Source organism: Peromyscus leucopus, chromosome 16_21, assembly GCF_004664715.2.
Source record: "Peromyscus leucopus breed LL Stock chromosome 16_21, UCI_PerLeu_2.1, whole genome shotgun sequence".
In the NCBI taxonomy this organism is placed as follows: domain Eukaryota; kingdom Metazoa; phylum Chordata; class Mammalia; order Rodentia; family Cricetidae; genus Peromyscus; species Peromyscus leucopus.
The window spans coordinates 37,401,253-37,419,838 of NC_051084.1; the positions used below are offsets into that span (position 1 = coordinate 37,401,253).

Consider the following 18,586-nt stretch of genomic DNA (forward strand, 5'->3'; position numbering starts at 1 on the left):
TTCCGAAAGGGTAAAAAACTATGAGGATAGTCAAAAAGTCAGTTGTGTCCAAAGGTTCAAGTTAATGGAGGGAAGGGCAAACATAGAGCATAGGGGATTTTCAGAGCAGTGATTTTAGTTGGTATGTATAATGTGAAGTTAATATTCTACCTCTGTCAAAATCCATAGCATGAGCAATATCAACAATGAACCATAATATATATGATAGTTACTTAATGATATCAATCAATCAACATAGATTTGTGTGGCCCTGGAGATTAAACCTAGAATCTCACCCATGTTAGCCAAGTGCTCTACTACTGAGCTAAACTCCTCAGCCATTTAATCAACATGATTTATTTTTTGCTTATTGATCTATAAGGTTTCTTTGAGACAGAGTATGTGTAACCTATATTGACCATACTATAAAGCCCAGGCTAGTCTCAAACTCTGCCTCCCAAGTGCTAGGAATTCAAGCCTGTGTCAGCAGGACCATCTAACTGAGCATCCTTCCTTTTTTGTTTTTCCTTATTGTTTTTGGGACAGGGTCTCACTGTGTTCTGGCTGTCCTGGAACTCACTTTATAGACCAGGCTGTCCTTGAACTCAGAGAAACCTACTGCTTCTGCCTCCCACATGCTGGGATTAAAGGCGTGAGCCACAATGCTAGGCTTGATAACTGGGCTTCTAAAAGGCAGTCTACTATAATACAATGGAATTTTATTCAGTCACAAAGAAAAGTAAAATTTGTACAAAATGGGTGGAGCTGAAGATAATGTTAAGCAAAATAAGCCAAACACAGAAATAAACATGCATGCATATGCACACAGATGTATGCGCAGGTGCATGTGTCTACACACACACTCGTGTACACACACACACACACACACACACACACACACACACACACACACACACAAACACACACAGAGCTGGGAGCCAGACACATAAGAAAACATATTATGTGTAAGAGAGGGCTAATCACAGTTGTCAGCTTGACACAACTGGCAAGGGAGAACCTCAATTGAGGAGCTGCCTGCTGGGTTGGACTGTGGTCCTATCTGTATGGCTTTTTGTGATTGCTGATTGATACGGGAGGGTCCATCCCACTGTCAGTGGTAACTCAATAGGCAAGTGGGCTAGCTGATATAAAAAAGCCAGCTGAACAAGCCATAAGAATAGCACACCAGCAAGAAGCATTCTTACATGGTCTCTGCTTTAGTTACTGCTACGGATTCCTGCCTTAGCTTCCCATGATGATGGACTGTAAAACTGAACTAAAGCCTTTCTTCCACAAGTAACTTTGGGGCATGGTATTTTATCACAGTAACACAAACAAGAAGACACACACATACACAAGAATAACACAAGCAGAAGAAGAGAAGAGGGACACAGGAGAGTGATGGGGTGAATATGAGCAAAGGACAGTGACGTATTACATATGGAAATGTAAAAACTGTGAACATATTTATCAACTAAGAACTGTTAGAGCCAGGCAGTGGTGGCGCATGCCTTTAATCCCAGCACTCGGGAGGCAGAGCCAGGTGGATCTCTGTGAGTTCAAGGCCAGCCTGGTCTACAAAGCGAGTTCCAGGAAAGGCGCAAAGCTACACAGTGAAACCCTGTCTTGGCGAAAAAAAAAAAAAAGAACTGTTAGTAGTGGGCCTAATGTTGTGGTGGCACACACCTATAATCCCAGAACGATCTCACTGAGTTCTATGTCAGCCTGGTCTTCATAGTGAGACCCTATCTCAAAAAAAAAAAAAAAAAAAAGTATCAGTTATCTAGTGATGTATGTGTGTGTGTAGACAGAGAGATTTGTTTTCAAATTAACTCGTTATCTTTTAAAACTTAACTTATAACATAAACCATGTAATTAGAAAAAGTAGCCTAAACATCCTTACGTAGGCAAGTTGACACCTAATTACGTCACCAGAATCTTTTTTTTTTTTTTTGGTTTTTTTTTTGAGACAGGGTTTCTCTGTGTAGCTTTGCGCCTTTCCTGGAGCTCACTTGGTAGCCCAGGCTGGCCTCGAACTCACAGAGATCCACCTGGCTCTGCCTCCCGAGTGCTGGGATTAAAGGCGTGCGCCACCACCGCCCGGCAACGTCACCAGAATCTTATTATCTCTTTATAACTAAGTCCACTTCCCATCTCCTGTTTCTAGTTGGGCATCAGTTGGTTTTTTTGTTTGTTTGTTTGTTTGTTTTTTTTGTTTTTTAGGTAAGGCAAAAACTTCAGGCTTTTTTTTGTCTCCTGGGTACCTCCCTTACTAGATAGCCCCAGGGAGTCCCTCAGGAGTCTGCATCCTTTCCACAGCTTGTATCAGTCAGTGTCACAGGGCAGAACCACATTCCCCACACCAAGAGCAAAAAGTCAACCTATCTGCCACTCCCCTTCATGTGCCTAGGGCTCCAGTGCCTTCTTTCCCTACATCTATCCTCAGCACAATTGTACAAATGTTTAGGGTCCACTGTGTACCATGAACCAACTGACATGTTCTCAGATTCCCCTTTAAACAAAAAATAGCTATTGTGGTGGTATTTTAATTGTACTGAAATGTGATTTTGATTGTATGTTAATAAATAAAGTTGCCCGGGGGTCAGAGCTATTAGACAGAGGGTGGTGGTGTCGGCGGCGGCGGCGGCGGCGGCGGCGGCGGCGGCGGCGGCGGCGGCGGCGGCGGCACACGCCTTTAATCCCATAGATCTCTGTGTGTTCAGGGATACAGCCAGCATTGGAGACATATGCCTTTAAGACCTAGAGGGCTGTACATACAGACAGTGACGAGGCAGTCACGTGTTTGGGTTTACAACCAATGAGAAGGCAGAACAATAATACTATAAAAAAGACGTACAGACAGGATATAGCTCTCTTTCGAGAAGCTGGGACACAGAGGAGGAAGGGTGAGATTTTAGCTCTAAGCTCTGACCTCTTGGCTTTCACTTTTACATTGTTTCTGTGTTTCTTATTTAATAATACGGTTGGTTACATCTACAAGCTATGGTTGTAATTTAGCAATTTAGTTCTCCATTTCCAGGTGGCATTCAAATTTTAATTAAAAATTTCATTGCACACAACAATCTCTGCTTTGCTGGTCCTCATAGTCCTCCATTTCTTCAAAGCCCTTGGGAAAGCCGGGTCCTCCCCCCAGAGCTCCATGTTTCCTAACGCACTTGATCAAACCCATTCTTACAGAGTCAAGGTATGCAAAAGCTTTGTTCCCAGAAGGCAAACAGGACAGATGTCATTCATACAAGCCTATCACAACTCAGTGCTGGGCTGTGAACACATTGTAATGTTTCTTTTGTCCTTTAGTTTCTTCATTTTTAAGAACTCAAATTTAAGGGGACATAGAGGTGCATGCCTTTAAGCCCAGTACTTGGGAGGCAGAGGCAGGTGGATCTCTGTGAGTTCAACACCAGCCTGGTCTACACAGTGAGTTCCAGGACAGTCAGAGTTACATAGTGAAACCCTATCTTGGAAAAAAATAAATAAATAACTCAAATTTTATCAACATGTAAACTTCCAGAATTATTACAGACCGTAAGGGAAAGTATCTTAACACATATATATATAATTGTTTATGAAAAGAACAGGGGAAACCCAGCTACCTGGTGTCCAGTTGGTAGACCTGGCAACACAGCTAACATAGATGTATCTGTCTGTCTCTACAGAAAGCTACTTAATATTCTAAAGCATTTAGTCCTTGAAAGTCAAACAAAGGCCACTAGAAAGCTCTCTGTTGAGATTAGAAACGGGCTTTTCTATGTGGACATGCATCCAGGAAAACTCCCTTCAGTAGGCAGCAAGTGAAGACCACAAACTATTTTCACACAGCTAGCTGTTAATAATTCAATGGTGGTAAGCTTCTATGTGTTGAGAATGAAATTCTTAGTCCTAAAAGACACAGGCATCTTACCAAGAAGAAGATAAAACTGCCATTAGTGGCTCCGACTATTAATTATACTTCAATTCAGTGAAACCAGACACGTAATCCAAATAACAAACCAAACCTCAGCTAAATGACCCAGTGTTACCTTAATGGTATGTGATTGCTGAGGAACATCTCAGCTATGCTAATCAACTCAGCTGTGGTCTCATGTACAGGATCAACAATAAAAACCTGTCAGAGGAAAAAGAAAAAGAACCCATGAAATGGCATTCAAGCACTCCTGGGCCAACAGAAATGACACAAATCGTCATACATGAGGCCAATCTTTCCCCAAATACTACTGAACCACATATAAAGGGAGTTATGAATAAAAACAGCAGCTGCCACCCTCAACAGTCAAAGAATATGGTAGTGGGAAGAGATTTTTTTTCATGGATTTGACTGGTAACATCCCATCCGTGTGCCAGACTACTGATGCCTGCCTATTCTACCATACCAAATAAATCTTGGTTTTATCAGCTCTCCCACCTTTTTGTTGTATTTGCTTCTAAGGCTCCCTGAATGAACAATTCATTGTGAACTCAATTTGTAAATCGTCGCAATAGCGGTGATGTATGAACTCCTCGCTAAGTGCTAACCAGTCTGTGTATGTTCTCTACAGGATGAAGTTACTCAGGGTCGAAGCTGTGACTCATTTGGTCGAGGGTTCAGCAAGCATGCAAGAGGCTCTGGATTGGAACTCCAGCACGGTGATGCATACTGCAGTCCTAGCTCCTGGGAGGTGGAGGCAGGGGATCTGGAGTTCAAAGTCATCCTCAACTATAAAATGAGTTTAAAGGCCAGCCTGAGGTACATGAAAATCATCTAAAAAAAAAACTTTTTAAAAAGAAAAATTAAAATTCACTCATATGGTAAGAAAGAGAAAGACCTGAATTTTGAAAGGAAAGGGTAGTCTGAAGACTGAGAAAAATACAGGACTGCCAGATGGCTTAGTGCTGTGGTTCTCAACCTGCGGATAGCTCCCCCTTGGGAGGGGGTCAAACATCCCTTTCACAGGGTCGCCTAAGGTCATCAGAAAACACAGATATTTACATTACAATTCACAACAATAACAAAACTACAGTTTATGAAGTAGCAATGAAATAGTTTTACGATTGGAGGTCAACACAGCAGGAGGAGCTGGGTTAAAGGGTCGCAGCATTAGGAAGGTTAAGAACCACTGGCTTAGGGGGTCATGTGTTGCCAATTCTGAAAACAAGTCCAATCTCTGGACCCATAGAGTAGAGGGAGAGAACCAACTCCTGAAGGTTGTCCCTGACTTACGTGCACACACTGCGGCATGTGCGGGCCTGCACACACGCACACACAGAGAATTACTACATGAAATAAAAAGCTACGATTAAAAGAGAGAGAGAGTACCGAGGGTTGTTCTCCATACAAATCTCAAGGCAACCTTGGCTCCCCTGTCTCTCTTCTACAGCTAAGAGGAAGAGACAAGAAAATGACAGGGGAGAGATCTGCTAAGAAACTCTCTCAGTCTCTCGAAAGCAGGGAAAGGAGGGGTGGGGTGGAGGTGGGGGGTAGGAAGGGAAATGAAAAGTTAAGAGGTTAAATGAATTACTAAATGTGAGGGATTAGATATTAGAGCTCAGGAGGCCCTGCCTCTTCCTGAGGGGCTGGAAACAGTTAATGGCTGCTGCAGAAATTAGAGACATTTTCTTAAATAGGCAGCCACTGGAAAGCTGTTCATGCTCCAGTAAAAAAATCTTTCATCTATGCTCCTCTAAGTAACCCTACACGCTGTCTCCTTGACATAAGCTAGAGTCACTGAGAAAAAGCCTCCATCAGACTGGTCTGTGGGCTAGTCATTGGGAAGAAGGACCCTCAACTGAGGAAAAGCCTCCATCAGACTGGTCTGTGGGCTAGTCACTGGGAAGAAAGACCCTCAGTTGAGGAAAAGCCTCCATCAGACTGGTCTATGGACTAGTCACTGGGAAGAAGGACCCTCAGTTGAGGAAAAGCCTCCATCAGACTGGTCTGTGGGCTAGTCACTGGGAAGAAAGACCCTCAGTTGAGGAAAAGCCTCCATCAGACTGGTCTGTGGACTAGTCACTGGGAAGAAGGACCCTCAGTTGAGGAAAAGCCTCCATCAGACTGGTCTGTGGGCTAATCACTGGGAAGAAAGACCCTCAGTTGAGGAAAAGCCTCCATCAGACTGGTCTGTGGGCTAGTCACTGGGAAGAAAGACCCTCAGTTGAGGAAAAGCCTCCATCAGACTGGTCTGTGGGCTAATCACTGGGAAGAAAGACCCTCAGTTGAGGAAAAGCCTCCATCAGACTGGTCTGTGGGCTAATCACTGGGAAGAAAGACCCTCAGTTGAGGAAAAGCCTCCATCAGACTGGTCTGTGGGCTAGTCCCTGGTGCATTTTCTTAATTAACGATTGATGGAGGTGGGTCCAGCACACTGTGGCAAGTGGTGCTGGTGTGAAACGCAGCAGACTGAGCAAGCCACAGGAGCAAGCTAGTAAGCAGCTGCTTTGGAGCTTCCGTTTCAGTTTCCGTCTCCAGGCTCCTGCCCTGCCTCCCTCTCATGGCACACTGTAAGCGGTAAGAGGAAAGCAAAGCTTCCTCACAACGTTGGTTTTGGTTACAGTCTCTATTAAAGTAATAGAAAGCAAACTAGGACAGAAATGGAGCTCAGACTGTGACAAACCTGACGGTGTTGTTTTGGGGAAGACTGTGGAAGTGTTTGGAACTTTGGGCTGTAAAAGTCATTAGTGCTCAGACTTAAATGAGCCATTATGGGAGCTTGGAAATTTTCCTCAGGCCAGCACACAGAAGGTATGGTCCAGAGGAGGCAAGGCTAACTTTCATGCTGGCAGCCAAACTCGTGCTATTTAAGAGTATCCCACACAGTACTGGTTTTGAAGGCATGAAGAGGTCGTGAAGAGCAGCTGAAGCCTGGCACCACAGGAGAGGTCAAGAGAAGCCACTGGTGAAGGTACAGCCTCAGCTGCAGGGGAAACCCCAGTATTCAAGGGGGTCACAGAGAGAAGGTGAAGCTTGTCATCATGTGCCAAGGTCAGAGTCCCTGAAGAGAGCCAAGATGAGGCTACATTAAAGGTGCAGCCCAGGTGCCTTGGAGACAGCAGCATATTGGAGCTTTAAGGACAGTGAGACAGCCACCGAGAAGTGACAGCTGTGGAGCGGCCAGGCCTGAGCCTACTGAACAAGGGGCAGTGCTACAGACACACAGCTGGGGAGGGGGAGCTGCCCGAGCCTGGGAGCAGAGGACCACGAGAGCCCAGACACCAAGAACTAGACTTGCACACTGCCGAACTTGGGTTTGATGTGAGTGTGACAAGAGCTTACTTACTGTTGGAGACTTTGGACATTTAAAGGTATGTTGGATATTCTAAAGAGAGCTCAAACTTTAAAGTGTTTGCATTTTTCAAAGACTGTGGTACGTTTAATACTGTGATATTAGTATTAACATACCATCTTGGGAACAGACAAGAAAGAAAAGCGTATGGTTTAATGGTGATGTGTTTGTGTGTCAAGGCGAGGACAGGCCAACTGTGTTGGTTACTGTTTTGTCAACTTGACAGAAGCTAGACTAACTTTAGAACAGGGACCGTCAACTGAAATAATGCCTCCGTCAGACTGGCCTGTAGGCAAATCTATGGTGCGTTTTCTTGATTGATGATTGATGTGGGAGAGCCCAGCCCACTGTGGGGGGTGCTGCCCTGCACAGGTGGTCTCAGGTTGTATGAGAAAATAGGCCGAGCAAGTCATGGAGAGCAAGGCAGGAAGCAGCATTCTTCTGTGGTCTGTTTCAGTTACTGCCTTGAGTTCCATTCAGTGAACCATAAGCTGTAAGAGGAAACAAACTCTTTCCTTCCCAGTTTCATTTTGGTCACGGAGTTTATCACAGCAATAGGAAGCAAACTGGGGCGCTTTAATTAAACTCAATGGCTCACAAGAAAGAACAAGTAAAGGGGGTTGGGATTAATGTATCACACCAAGAGTACTAACTTCAGGACCAAAATATCTCACAACCTCGAGAACTCAGAAGTACAACTACTTCCACTGAACCAGATACTGAGGCACTTACTTCTCAAATGCAATGTCAAGTACCCCACTAGTTTTTCTTATGTTGTCCTCCTTACTTTCACTTAATAAGCTCAAAAAAACCTTTTGAGCCAATGATTAAGTTGTAACTTGAAATAAAAAGAAGCCTATTAACACATATACAAATGACATGACAGAAAAACAGTAGCCATGTATCTTTTGAGTTACAAAAAACAAAAAACAGAAAACCAACCACTCTCTTAAACATAAAACCATAAAGTGGCCCAGTGTGAACCTTCAGTTATGGATGAGGCACAGGGATCACACAGCAACACAGGCTGTCACACTGCTGTAACATGAACATATTCTGTCTGAACACTGTGCATATATAAAGAGAAAACTGAACATTCTACATATGCTGGAAAAGAAGAGACAGAGCAAAGAGAAACAGTTATGGGGAGGAGGTAAGGAGTTTTACTTACCATGTTATGCAAGTTTTTCCTGATCTGCCGTATAACACCAGGAAAGGTGGGTCGAAGTAACTCTTGTAAACTAGATGGCCATGAATTGTATCGGCTATCAACCTCTAGGTTGTTCACCCACTTGAATAAAACAAAAGACACAACATGGTACATACACATTAGTCATTGATGAGAAAAAAAAAGATAATGAGACTTTAAGAATCACATAATAGATGGTGATGGTGGCCCATGCCTGTAATCCCAGCACTCGGGAGGTAGAGATGGAAAATCAGGTATTAAACTGTCCATGGCTATGTAGAGTTTGACGATAGCCTGGGCTATACAAGACCTTGTCTCCAGCAAATGCACAGGCATAAGAGAAAAGACTACTCTTAAATATACTGAATAGAAAAATGAATAACTACAACACAGCCATAAAAAGGTAAAATTATTTGCAGTTAACACAATCAACTAAAGACTAGTAGCAACAAATACAATTTTAAAAAAAAATCAAGCAAATGACAGGAAATGAGACAAGAATAAAAATAATAAAACTAAGCTTGACATGGTGACACACATCTTTAATCCCAGCACTTGGGAAGCAGAGACAGGCAGATCTCCAAGAGTTTGAAGCTAGCCTGATCTACAAAGTGAGTTCCAGGACAGCCAGGACTGTTATACAAAGAAACCCTGTCTCAAAAATACATATATAAATAATAATAACAATAATAATCATAAGTGATCAGTAAATACAACTTCAATCACAATCTGTGAAATGTAAACAAATCTACAAGAAAACTTCACATTTATTAACAGTTTGTCAGTACCTGAGACTAGGCAAAAGTACAGTGCACAAAGGAACCCTCAGGCTACAGTGGTGTCTGCCACTCATTTAAAGAAAGATACAATAAAATTGAAGACCTGACTAGAACCACTAAGTAGTCCACATGCAGGTATCCATTCCAATTGAATCTCACGTGTATGTGGAAGGAAAGGACACAGAGAGAGTCAATATGGTGGCATTTACAACAGTAGGAAGCAGAACAACACACCACCAGTAAGCACCTGCTGTTTGGATAAGGAAGAGCAGGGGATGTACACAGGCATTTTCCTTGCTTGTGTGAGAGAGTGCTCTGGAAAGGTACACAAGCAACTGCTCGTGCTACCCACCCCAGGAGTTTGAAAGATGGCTGATGATACAACTTCCACTACATACCTTCTGTGCTGGCTAGTCTTATGTCATCCTGACACAAGCTAGCTATCTGAGAGGAGAGAACCTCAACTGAGGAAACGTCTCTCCGTAAGATTCAGCTGAAAGGCATTTTCTTAAGTAGTGATTGATGGGGGAGGGCCCAGCCCACTGTAGGTGATGCCACCCCTGGGCCATGGTCCTGGGTTCTGTAGGAAAGCAGGTTGAATAAGCCATGGGGAGCAAGCCAATTAGCAGCACTCCTCCATGGCCCTGCATCAGAGGAACCTCCAGGTTCCTGCCCTTTTTGATTTCCTGTCCTGACTTCCTTCAATGATGAACAGTGATGTGGAAGTGTAAGCCAAATAAACCCTTTCCTCCCTAATTTGTCTTTTGGTCATGGTCTTTCACTACAGCAACAGAAACCCTAACTAAGACACCTTCAGCATGTCTTAAATTTTCAGCTATAAAAGTATAAATGATGTTCTTTTAAAAATAAGTAAATTTTTTTTAAAAAAAATAGAACAACAGGAACTCTCACACAGTGTTGGTGTCTGGAACTCTCACTCTAGCCTAATGGACCTAATAAAGCTGAAGACCTTCCAATACCACCAAGTACTCCAGCTCTGATGATCTGTACCAGCCTCTCTAAAAGTCTTAAGAAAAATATGTTAAGAAAAAAGATTCTCAGCGAAGTGGTGGTGGTGGTGGTGGTGGTGGTGGTGGTGCACGCCTTTAATCCCAGCACTCGGGAGGCAGAGGCAAGTGGATCTTTGTGAGTTCGAGGCCAGCCTGGGCTACCAAGTGAGTTCCAGGAAAGGCGCAAAGCTACACAGAGAAACCCTGTCTCGAAGAAAAAAAGAAAAAAAGAAAAAAGATTTTCTAACAATGTAAATTTGTTTATTTGTTTTTGTTTGTTTGTTTGTTTGTTTGTTTGTTTGTTTGAGACAGGTCTCACTATGTAGCCCTGGCTGTCCTGAAACTCACTATGCAGACCAGGCTGGCCTCAAACCCATAGAGATCCTCCTGTCTCAGCCTCCTGAGTACTGGGATTAAAGGCATGTGGCACTATACCCAGCAATATGAATAATTTAAAACCACTATTAAAATGTTTTTAATTACATGATTTAAAAGGACTTTAATAATTATTTACTATGAGTTCTCTGGGCCCTTGTCATCTTTAAAAAGATGTGGAGAATGGAGGCCTAAAAGGTGGTCATAAAAATAAAATTGGGGTTATGGAATGAAAAAGAAATAGATATGAGACACCAACAGACACACCAAACTAAAAATATTGAAAATCTCTAAAAGGAAATAAAGGTATAAAATTAGAGACAGGAAGGAATTGTCTGCAGGGAGAAGAGAGGTGTAATAGGAAGGAATATGAAGAGCTTCACCTGAAACATTCTTCCCTCCAAGAAAACAGCAGTTAGTACACAAACCGATTACTAGAAAGAATAGTGATGAGCCATATGATTATCAATCTCTCTATTGTGTTATTTTCTTTATTCCTTATAAACAAAACCATTCTGTCAGAAATGAAACTGTATACATCAAAATATGCAAGTGAGAATGTAAGTAAAGAGATTTGCAAACAGGCAGGTCCAAGCTCTAACATCTATAAATACACTGGGCTGCACTGGTGGCTATCCTGGGATATATGTGGCCGATAGGCTGCAGGATACACATGCTGATTCACAGTATAGTATCTCTCTTCCAATAAAACGCCTCTAAAATAAACGTAGGACAGAAACCAAGGGGGGGGGAAAGATAATGCGCCACATTCCCCACATTCTTTTTACAGATGACAGAGACACAGAAATCACACAACCAATAGTAAGGTTCTTATAAATAAGGTTACTGATTGGAAAAATATGTTCTAATAGTTTTAAATTATGCATGTTGTCATAAAGTCGAAGAAAACATAGACACAATTGGGAAAATACAAACCCTCTTTCCCAAGATGTTCATCTGAATCTTATGAATACAATACAATGAAGAGAATGCTATTTTTTTAAATTTTTATTATTTTTTAATTATCTGACTTTTTTGTGTGGGTATATGGACATGAGGACGGGTACCCACAGAGGTTAGTCCTGATCCCCTTAGCGTTGGAGTTATAGGTGACTAAAATACCAGATGTGGGTGTTCAGGACTGAACTTGGGAACTCTGCTGGAGAAGTATATGCTCTTAAGTGCTGAGCCACCTCTTCAGCCCTGAAAATAATACTTCTTACTCACAATGGTCAGAAAACAACTTTTTAGAACATGTGAAAACCTATCTTATGCTCAGCATGGTGGCGCATGCCTTTAATCCCAGACAGATAGACAGACAGAGCATATCTTATTACAAAAACAGTCTTACATAAGCACTTGTAAATCTTTGATAAAACACAAATTAGAAACCTGTAAGGTGCGTGAGCAGAGGACTCAGGACCACTCCAAATGGATACTCACTGAAATAGCAGGACTCCTGATGTCTACTGCATAGTCAGTCTCAGAGGGCTGGATGTTGAGCTTCAAAATATTATGTAGAGAGAGGCCTTCTATTCCTAGGCTGTGCAGACCCTCCATTACCCGGGCTTCATTCCTCAATGTATCAAACAGACTGCAGGAAAAACCAAGGTGTCTAATTAAGGGTTGGAGATTATGCCAGATTAGAGTACTTGCCTAGCATATGAGGCCCTGGATTCAACTCACAACATACAACATACGCACACAGCCTGATAGTATTTGTTAGGGAAAAAAAAAAAAAAACAACCTTAAGAAAGCCTCAACATGAAAATTTTCTATCAGTTCAAAATCCAATGCTAAAGCAAACCGACTGAAGATCCAAAAATGGAGCTCTTCCCCTTGTTTCACCTACAGAGTACACAGGACAGTGGCAGGACGTGCTCTCCTGGTCCTGTTTACGTTCTCAGTGGGTGTGTAGGCTGTCTCTCAGTATAAACTTAGATTATTACCTTTGTATACACAATGAAATAGCCCTCAATTTGTACTGTACAGTGCATGTGAGTGGGGGAGTGTGTATGCATGTGTTCACATGTGCACACTTGTGTGTGAGCATGGAGGCCAGCGGTCCATGTCACTGCTCTCCACCTTACTCTCTCTCACGGATCCTGGAGCTTCCTGATCCATCAAGACTACTGGAAGAATGCTCCACGGATCCTCGTCTCCTCCTCGCCAGCAGCAGGATTACAGGTGTGTGCACAAAACCTAGCACTTTACCTAAGCCTAACACTTCATGACTAAGTCATCTCCTCGGCCCTACACCACATGTTTTACTTGTCTGTTTGGTGTTGTTTTTTAAATAAATTTACCTATTTACTAATTACTGGGTGTGCTGTGTGTGAGACGTGTGCACGCTTCTGCACGAGTGTGAGATCAGAAGACTTTGTGGATTCAGTTCTCTTCTTCCACTTTCACACAGGTTCCAGGGATTGAACTCGGGTTGAGGCTTGCACTGCCAGGTGCAAGTGACTTGACCTGCTGAGATATTTCACAGGCCTTATGTATTCATTTATATTTTTTACTGTGAACAGTACATATGTGTGTACACATGTAGTTTACATGTTTGCAAATGTACCCATGTGTGGGTAGAGTCGGGAGGTCCACATCAGGTGACTGTTTTTCATGACAGGGTCTCTTCACTCAACTTACAGCTTCAGAGATCAGCCTGTTTCCACCCAACCAGTGCTAGAGTTTCGGGAGTGTGCACTATGCCTGGCTTGTGGGTGACGGGATCTGAACTCAGGTTCTCATGTTTGCACACAAGCACTTACCAACTAAGCCACCTTCCTAACCCACCCACTTTAAAAGAAGAGCTCATCTGTATTATATTTTATGTAACGGCAAATGAATCCATAATTATCTTAAAATTTAAAAACACACAAAAGAGCACATTATATCTTTAATATCAGAGTCAGTTAGCACAGGCTCTCATACACACACACACACACACACACACACACACACACACACGATGATGTGACAATGGAAAAGTCTTCTGGGAACAAAGATGAGAAACTAACAAGATGGCAGGAACTTTACTTTTTAAATTACTATACTCTGTATTATTTAAGATTGTAACAATCAATGTCTTAGTTTGCAGTAATCTGAATGATAGACTGTTTTTAATAAATCACTCAATAAAGTCACATGATGAAACAAATAATAAAATATTCATACTCATTTTCTGACTTATCACTAGGTCTGTGATACAGCAAATGGGTATAAAGTTTACCTCAATTAATTCACACAGTAATATTATGAAACTACTTCTCTCCTAAAGCATTAACAACTGTGTTTATTTTTACTATTATAAAGCCACAGTGACAGGGACTAGAGAGATGGCTCAGTGGTTAAAAGCATTGGCTGCTCTTCCAGAGGACCTGGGTTCAATTCCCAGCACACACATGGCGGCACAAGACTATCTATAACTCCAGTTCCAGAGGTTACAACACTCTCACACTGACATACACGCAGGCAAAACACTAATGAACATAATATAAAAATATTTAAAAAGCCACAGTGACAACTGTACTGCTATTAATTCCATGGATAAAATCTGAATTCTACTTGTCCACTGTCCCCAAATGCAAGATGACAGTGTAGACTCCATTGGTCTTTAATTACATTTTAAGAACAATAACAAAAAACAAGTATGCGAAACCACATGTTGATGTACACATCTGTAATTCCAGCATTTGTCAGGTGGAGGCAGAAGGTTCAGTCAAGATCATCCTCACAAAGTTGGAAGGCCAGCCTGAGCTAATAAGAGCCTATCTCAAAAACAAAACACAATTTTTTAAAAAGTAAATGTTCAAAAAAATGTTTTAAAAAGTAATGCTTTATGGACAGGAGATAGCACTGTGATTACACCTACTTCACACTTCTCAGAAGCAAAGGAACTCCGCTCTTTTCTATGCTTCTATAGTTAACAGGAAAACTACAACCTCAAAGACACATCTTTTAAAATATTCAAGGCTTGCACACGCACTGTTCTACGGGACGGTGACAAATCATGCTGCCTACCCCAGTGCATCACAGCAGGGCCCCCCTCCAGTGAGCCTCATAAGCTATGAGCCTTTGCTCAGGCAACACCAAGGAGAAACATGAACACGAACATGTCAGTTATACAACCTTACAGATACAGAAAGGGGAGAGGGGAGGATAAACAGTGTCAATTAGCCATACCTGAATATATCCTGGGTATCTAAATCAATATGAAGTCCATTGATGAAGAGAGCTGAATCTCCAGGCTGCAATCCTATAGTTCCCTTGAAATACTGAAAACACACACACAAATAGCGGTGAGAGTACATTTAGCGAAGCTCGGTAAGACTCCCTTCTGTACTCTTCCATGGACCCTCTGAGCATCCATTACAGTGAATGAAGATGCTGCTTTGCTGGGCCTCCACCTCTTTTCCTTTCCTTCTTCCTTCATTCTGATGATGACACAACTACTTCTAGAATGTTGAGCATGCAAGGATGCCAAGTGCTAAGAGTCACTTATCAAAAAAGAAAACAGAGCAGCCGAGAAGGTGGCTCAGTGGATAAAGTGCTTGCCATGCAAGAGAGAAGACTAGAGTTCAGATCCCCAGCGCCCACCCAGGCAGGCAGGCATGGTGATCCACCCATAACCTCAGCAGTCTGGAAGAGATGAGATTCCCAAGGAAAAGCTGACAAGCTAGACTAGCTGAATGTGTGAGTCCTAGGTTCAGTCAGAGACCCTGCCTCAGTAAATAAAGTGGAGAGCAATTCAGGAAGACACCTAGCATCAACCTCTGGCTTCCATACATACATACACTCAAATGCATGTGTACTCACAAAGATGTGTTCCACACATATGCAAACACATATGAATACACACACATCACACACAATAGAATATAAATAGGACTAATTGAACAAATATTATCCCTATACAATTTTTAAAATAACATGTTTCTTCCTGGCCCACAATACAGTAAGATATTTATTCTTTTCGGTTCCTTTTCCAATAATTCTCTGAACTGACTACAAAGAACAAAAGCTTATAGCTCTGCTTATACAGGACACCAAGGGACTGTACACATTTGTTCACTTCTTTAGTAACAAAGAAACTGAATTATCTCAATATTGAAGGCAGAAGAAAGTAAGCTATCTATAATTGGGGTCACAGGAAGACTCTCCCTTCCATCCATCTGTCAAGTTACATAGGCTCTGGAATTTTCCTAACCTCTGTTTGCAAGGGCCAGATTAAAGTGCATAGCTTTGCTTTTTTATGCTCCTGTTGCCTTCTTGATTGTGATGCCAACCAAGGCTGAGCTGGCAACCAGCACAAGGCCCCCGTGGTGAAATACAGGGCTGAAAGAAGGATTTCTAAACACCATGCCCACCCCAGCCTTTAAACTAAAGCACACAAGACTGGGCTGTTGTACTGAAGGAAACGCCCCTCCAGCTGCTTAGGCCAGCATGGCCTGGTCAGTGGAGTACTTCGTTACTGTGCCCCATAGAGTGGCAGTCCAGTACACTGGTGGCCGTGCTGCCCAGTACCCACCAGAAACACCGATGTGACTGCATTCTGACACTTGGTTGAATACTACTTTTCTTGTATATCCTACACCACAGGAGGGCTAGACAATACAGTGGAGTACAAAAGGAAGTGAGCAGACACCAAGGACAGAGATACCGCTTATTAACCCTGAGGAGCACCTTCACTTTCCAGTAATCAATGACTAAGGAAAGTATACTTGTCAGCTCTAGCACTGCATGGGAAAACCGAAGAGTGAGGAAGCTGTGTCTCATGCTTCACAGACATGGCAGCATTAAACAGAAAACAAGATGGAGGATAATACAAAAATGTGGAAAACACACATCTATGTCTGTAACAATGAAAAAAAGGCCATAAATCTGAAAAAAAACAAAGAGGGGTATACGGAAGGGAAGAAAGGAAAGGAGAAAATGATGCAGTTACATTATAATATCAAAAAATAAAATACAAATATTTTTAGATATGAAAAACAACGAACCCCCTTAGGCTGGGCGTTGGTGGCGCACGCCTTTAATCCCAGCACTCGGGAGGCAGAGCCAGGCGGATCTCTGTGAGTTCGAGGCCAGCCTGGGCTACCAAGTGAGCTCCAGGAAAGGCGCAAAGCTACACAGAGAAACCCTGTCTCGAAAAACCAAAAAAAAAAAAAAAAAAAACAACGAACCCCCTTAAAAACAAACAACCCAACAACAACAAAAACAAAACAAAAAACCCCGAGAAGATAATGGAGCTGAAGCAACTAAGAACTGGAATTTCAAGCCAGGGGGATGGCTGGGCAGGTAGAAAGAAACACTGGCCCTTCAAGGCAACTCCAGCCATTCCCTGGAGTCCATGTAAAAAGCCAGATGTGGTAGTGCACATCTCTAAACACAGCACTCCTACAGCGCGACAAGAGGTGGAGACAGAACTGCCAGGAGCGCGAGGCCAGCCAGCCTGGAGTGCACAGTACAGCAGCAGCAGCAACAAAGACTCTGCCCCAGCAAGGGAGAAGGCAAGAACCGACTCCTGAAAGTTGTCCTCTGACCTCCACAGGAGAGCCTGGATATACTCACATGTCCACAGAAGCGCATGCATGCACACACACACACTACAGATGGTTGTGAGCCCCCATGAGGTTACTGGGAGTTGAACTCAGGACCTCTCGAAGGGCAGCTAGTGCTCTTAACCTCTGAGCCATCTCTCCAGCCCCCTTGGAATTTTCTTACTGGGGCAGTTTCAGGCCCACTCTCCTGGCCTAAGAGGGTAAGAAAGTCTAACCCTGAGCTTGTAAATGTCGTCCAGCGTAACTCTCATTTATTTCTAGACTTGGGACACAAGTGAGTTCACTTAGTGAAAACTCATCACACTAGATTTAAGATGTTGAGCACTTGTACTTCATCTTTATACATTTTTATATGCATGTATTTATGCATTTTTAAATAAAGTGTTTTACTCAAAAAGATTAAGAATCCAAGAGATACCAATATAGCTCACATAATTTAATGTTATGCCTCCCCTGGCATGGGTAACTGTCAGAACATGGTCCAAGAATGGAATCATGAGAGGCGAATTCTGAATGCTTGTGAGAAATCCCCAAGAAATAAGAGAAGAGTCTTGTGACCTCAGTTTCTTCAAAAACAGAATTGTTCTTGGAGTGCATTTTCAAGCCCGTCCCAGGTGTAGCAGATATGAGTGCATTTACTGCGGATTATTCATTACCACTGGCTATTGTTATTTGTCTAAATGCCTCTATGGAAAAACATGTTTTTGCCACATGTGCCTTGCCCTTGTGACTGGACACATGACTACTCTTAACCCTCGAGTTATATATTGTCTGATGCTCTGAAAAAAGTTGGCTATTACATGAGGCTTTAGTCTGCTTCACTTTTAGGCTCCACTCCCCAGGTCCCACCACCTTTAGAGCAAACCATAAAATTAAACAGGGAAGCATAAAATTAAAGAAATCCCATGCTAGCTTCAAGCTCACTATGTAGCCAAGGATGGCCTTCAAGTTCCAGTTCTCCTGCCTCTACTTCCCACATACAGGGATTAGGGGTGTGCAGCACCACACCTAGTAATGTTTTTAATTTAATAAATTCATGTGAAATACTTGGTTTCTTTCTCAAATCTATTTAATTAACTAACAACCTACATATAATGAAATATGGGGGTAAAATTGGGTGTGGTGGCACATGCCTTAATCCTAGCACTTGGGAGGCAGAGGGAGGTGAATCTCTGAGCCAACCTGGTCTATATAATGAGTTTCAGGACAGCCAGGTCTACACAGAGAAACCCTGTCTCAAAAAGTCAAGAGAAAAAATTTAAAAGGTTAATTGAACACGAGGGTTCCCCCCATTCCCAACAACTCTAGTGAAATGTCTGTAAGGAGACAGGCCTTTTCTGTTACAAATCCACGTGATAAAGAGCACAGACAGAAAAAGGCCAATGGAATCTGGAAGCAGAAGGGATAGGAGCGTCTT

The 18,586-nt window shown here is 42.5% G+C and overlaps 1 protein-coding gene across 2 annotated transcripts in view; it reads right to left on the reverse strand.

The window, feature by feature from the left end:
- Nucleotides 1-18,586, reverse strand: part of LOC114690765 (UDP-glucose:glycoprotein glucosyltransferase 1) — a 132,484-nt gene that overhangs the window by 64,365 nt on the left and 49,533 nt on the right. For both annotated transcript variants that reach the window (XM_028865647.2, XM_028865646.2), the window contains exons 12-15: nucleotides 14,792-14,883; nucleotides 12,053-12,203; nucleotides 8,428-8,547; nucleotides 4,020-4,105 (exon numbers count right to left, since the gene is read on the reverse strand). In XM_028865647.2, coding sequence (XP_028721480.1) covers nucleotides 4,020-4,105; nucleotides 8,428-8,547; nucleotides 12,053-12,203; nucleotides 14,792-14,883 — 449 coding nt within the window. The remainder of the gene's footprint in view (nucleotides 1-4,019; nucleotides 4,106-8,427; nucleotides 8,548-12,052; nucleotides 12,204-14,791; nucleotides 14,884-18,586) is intronic.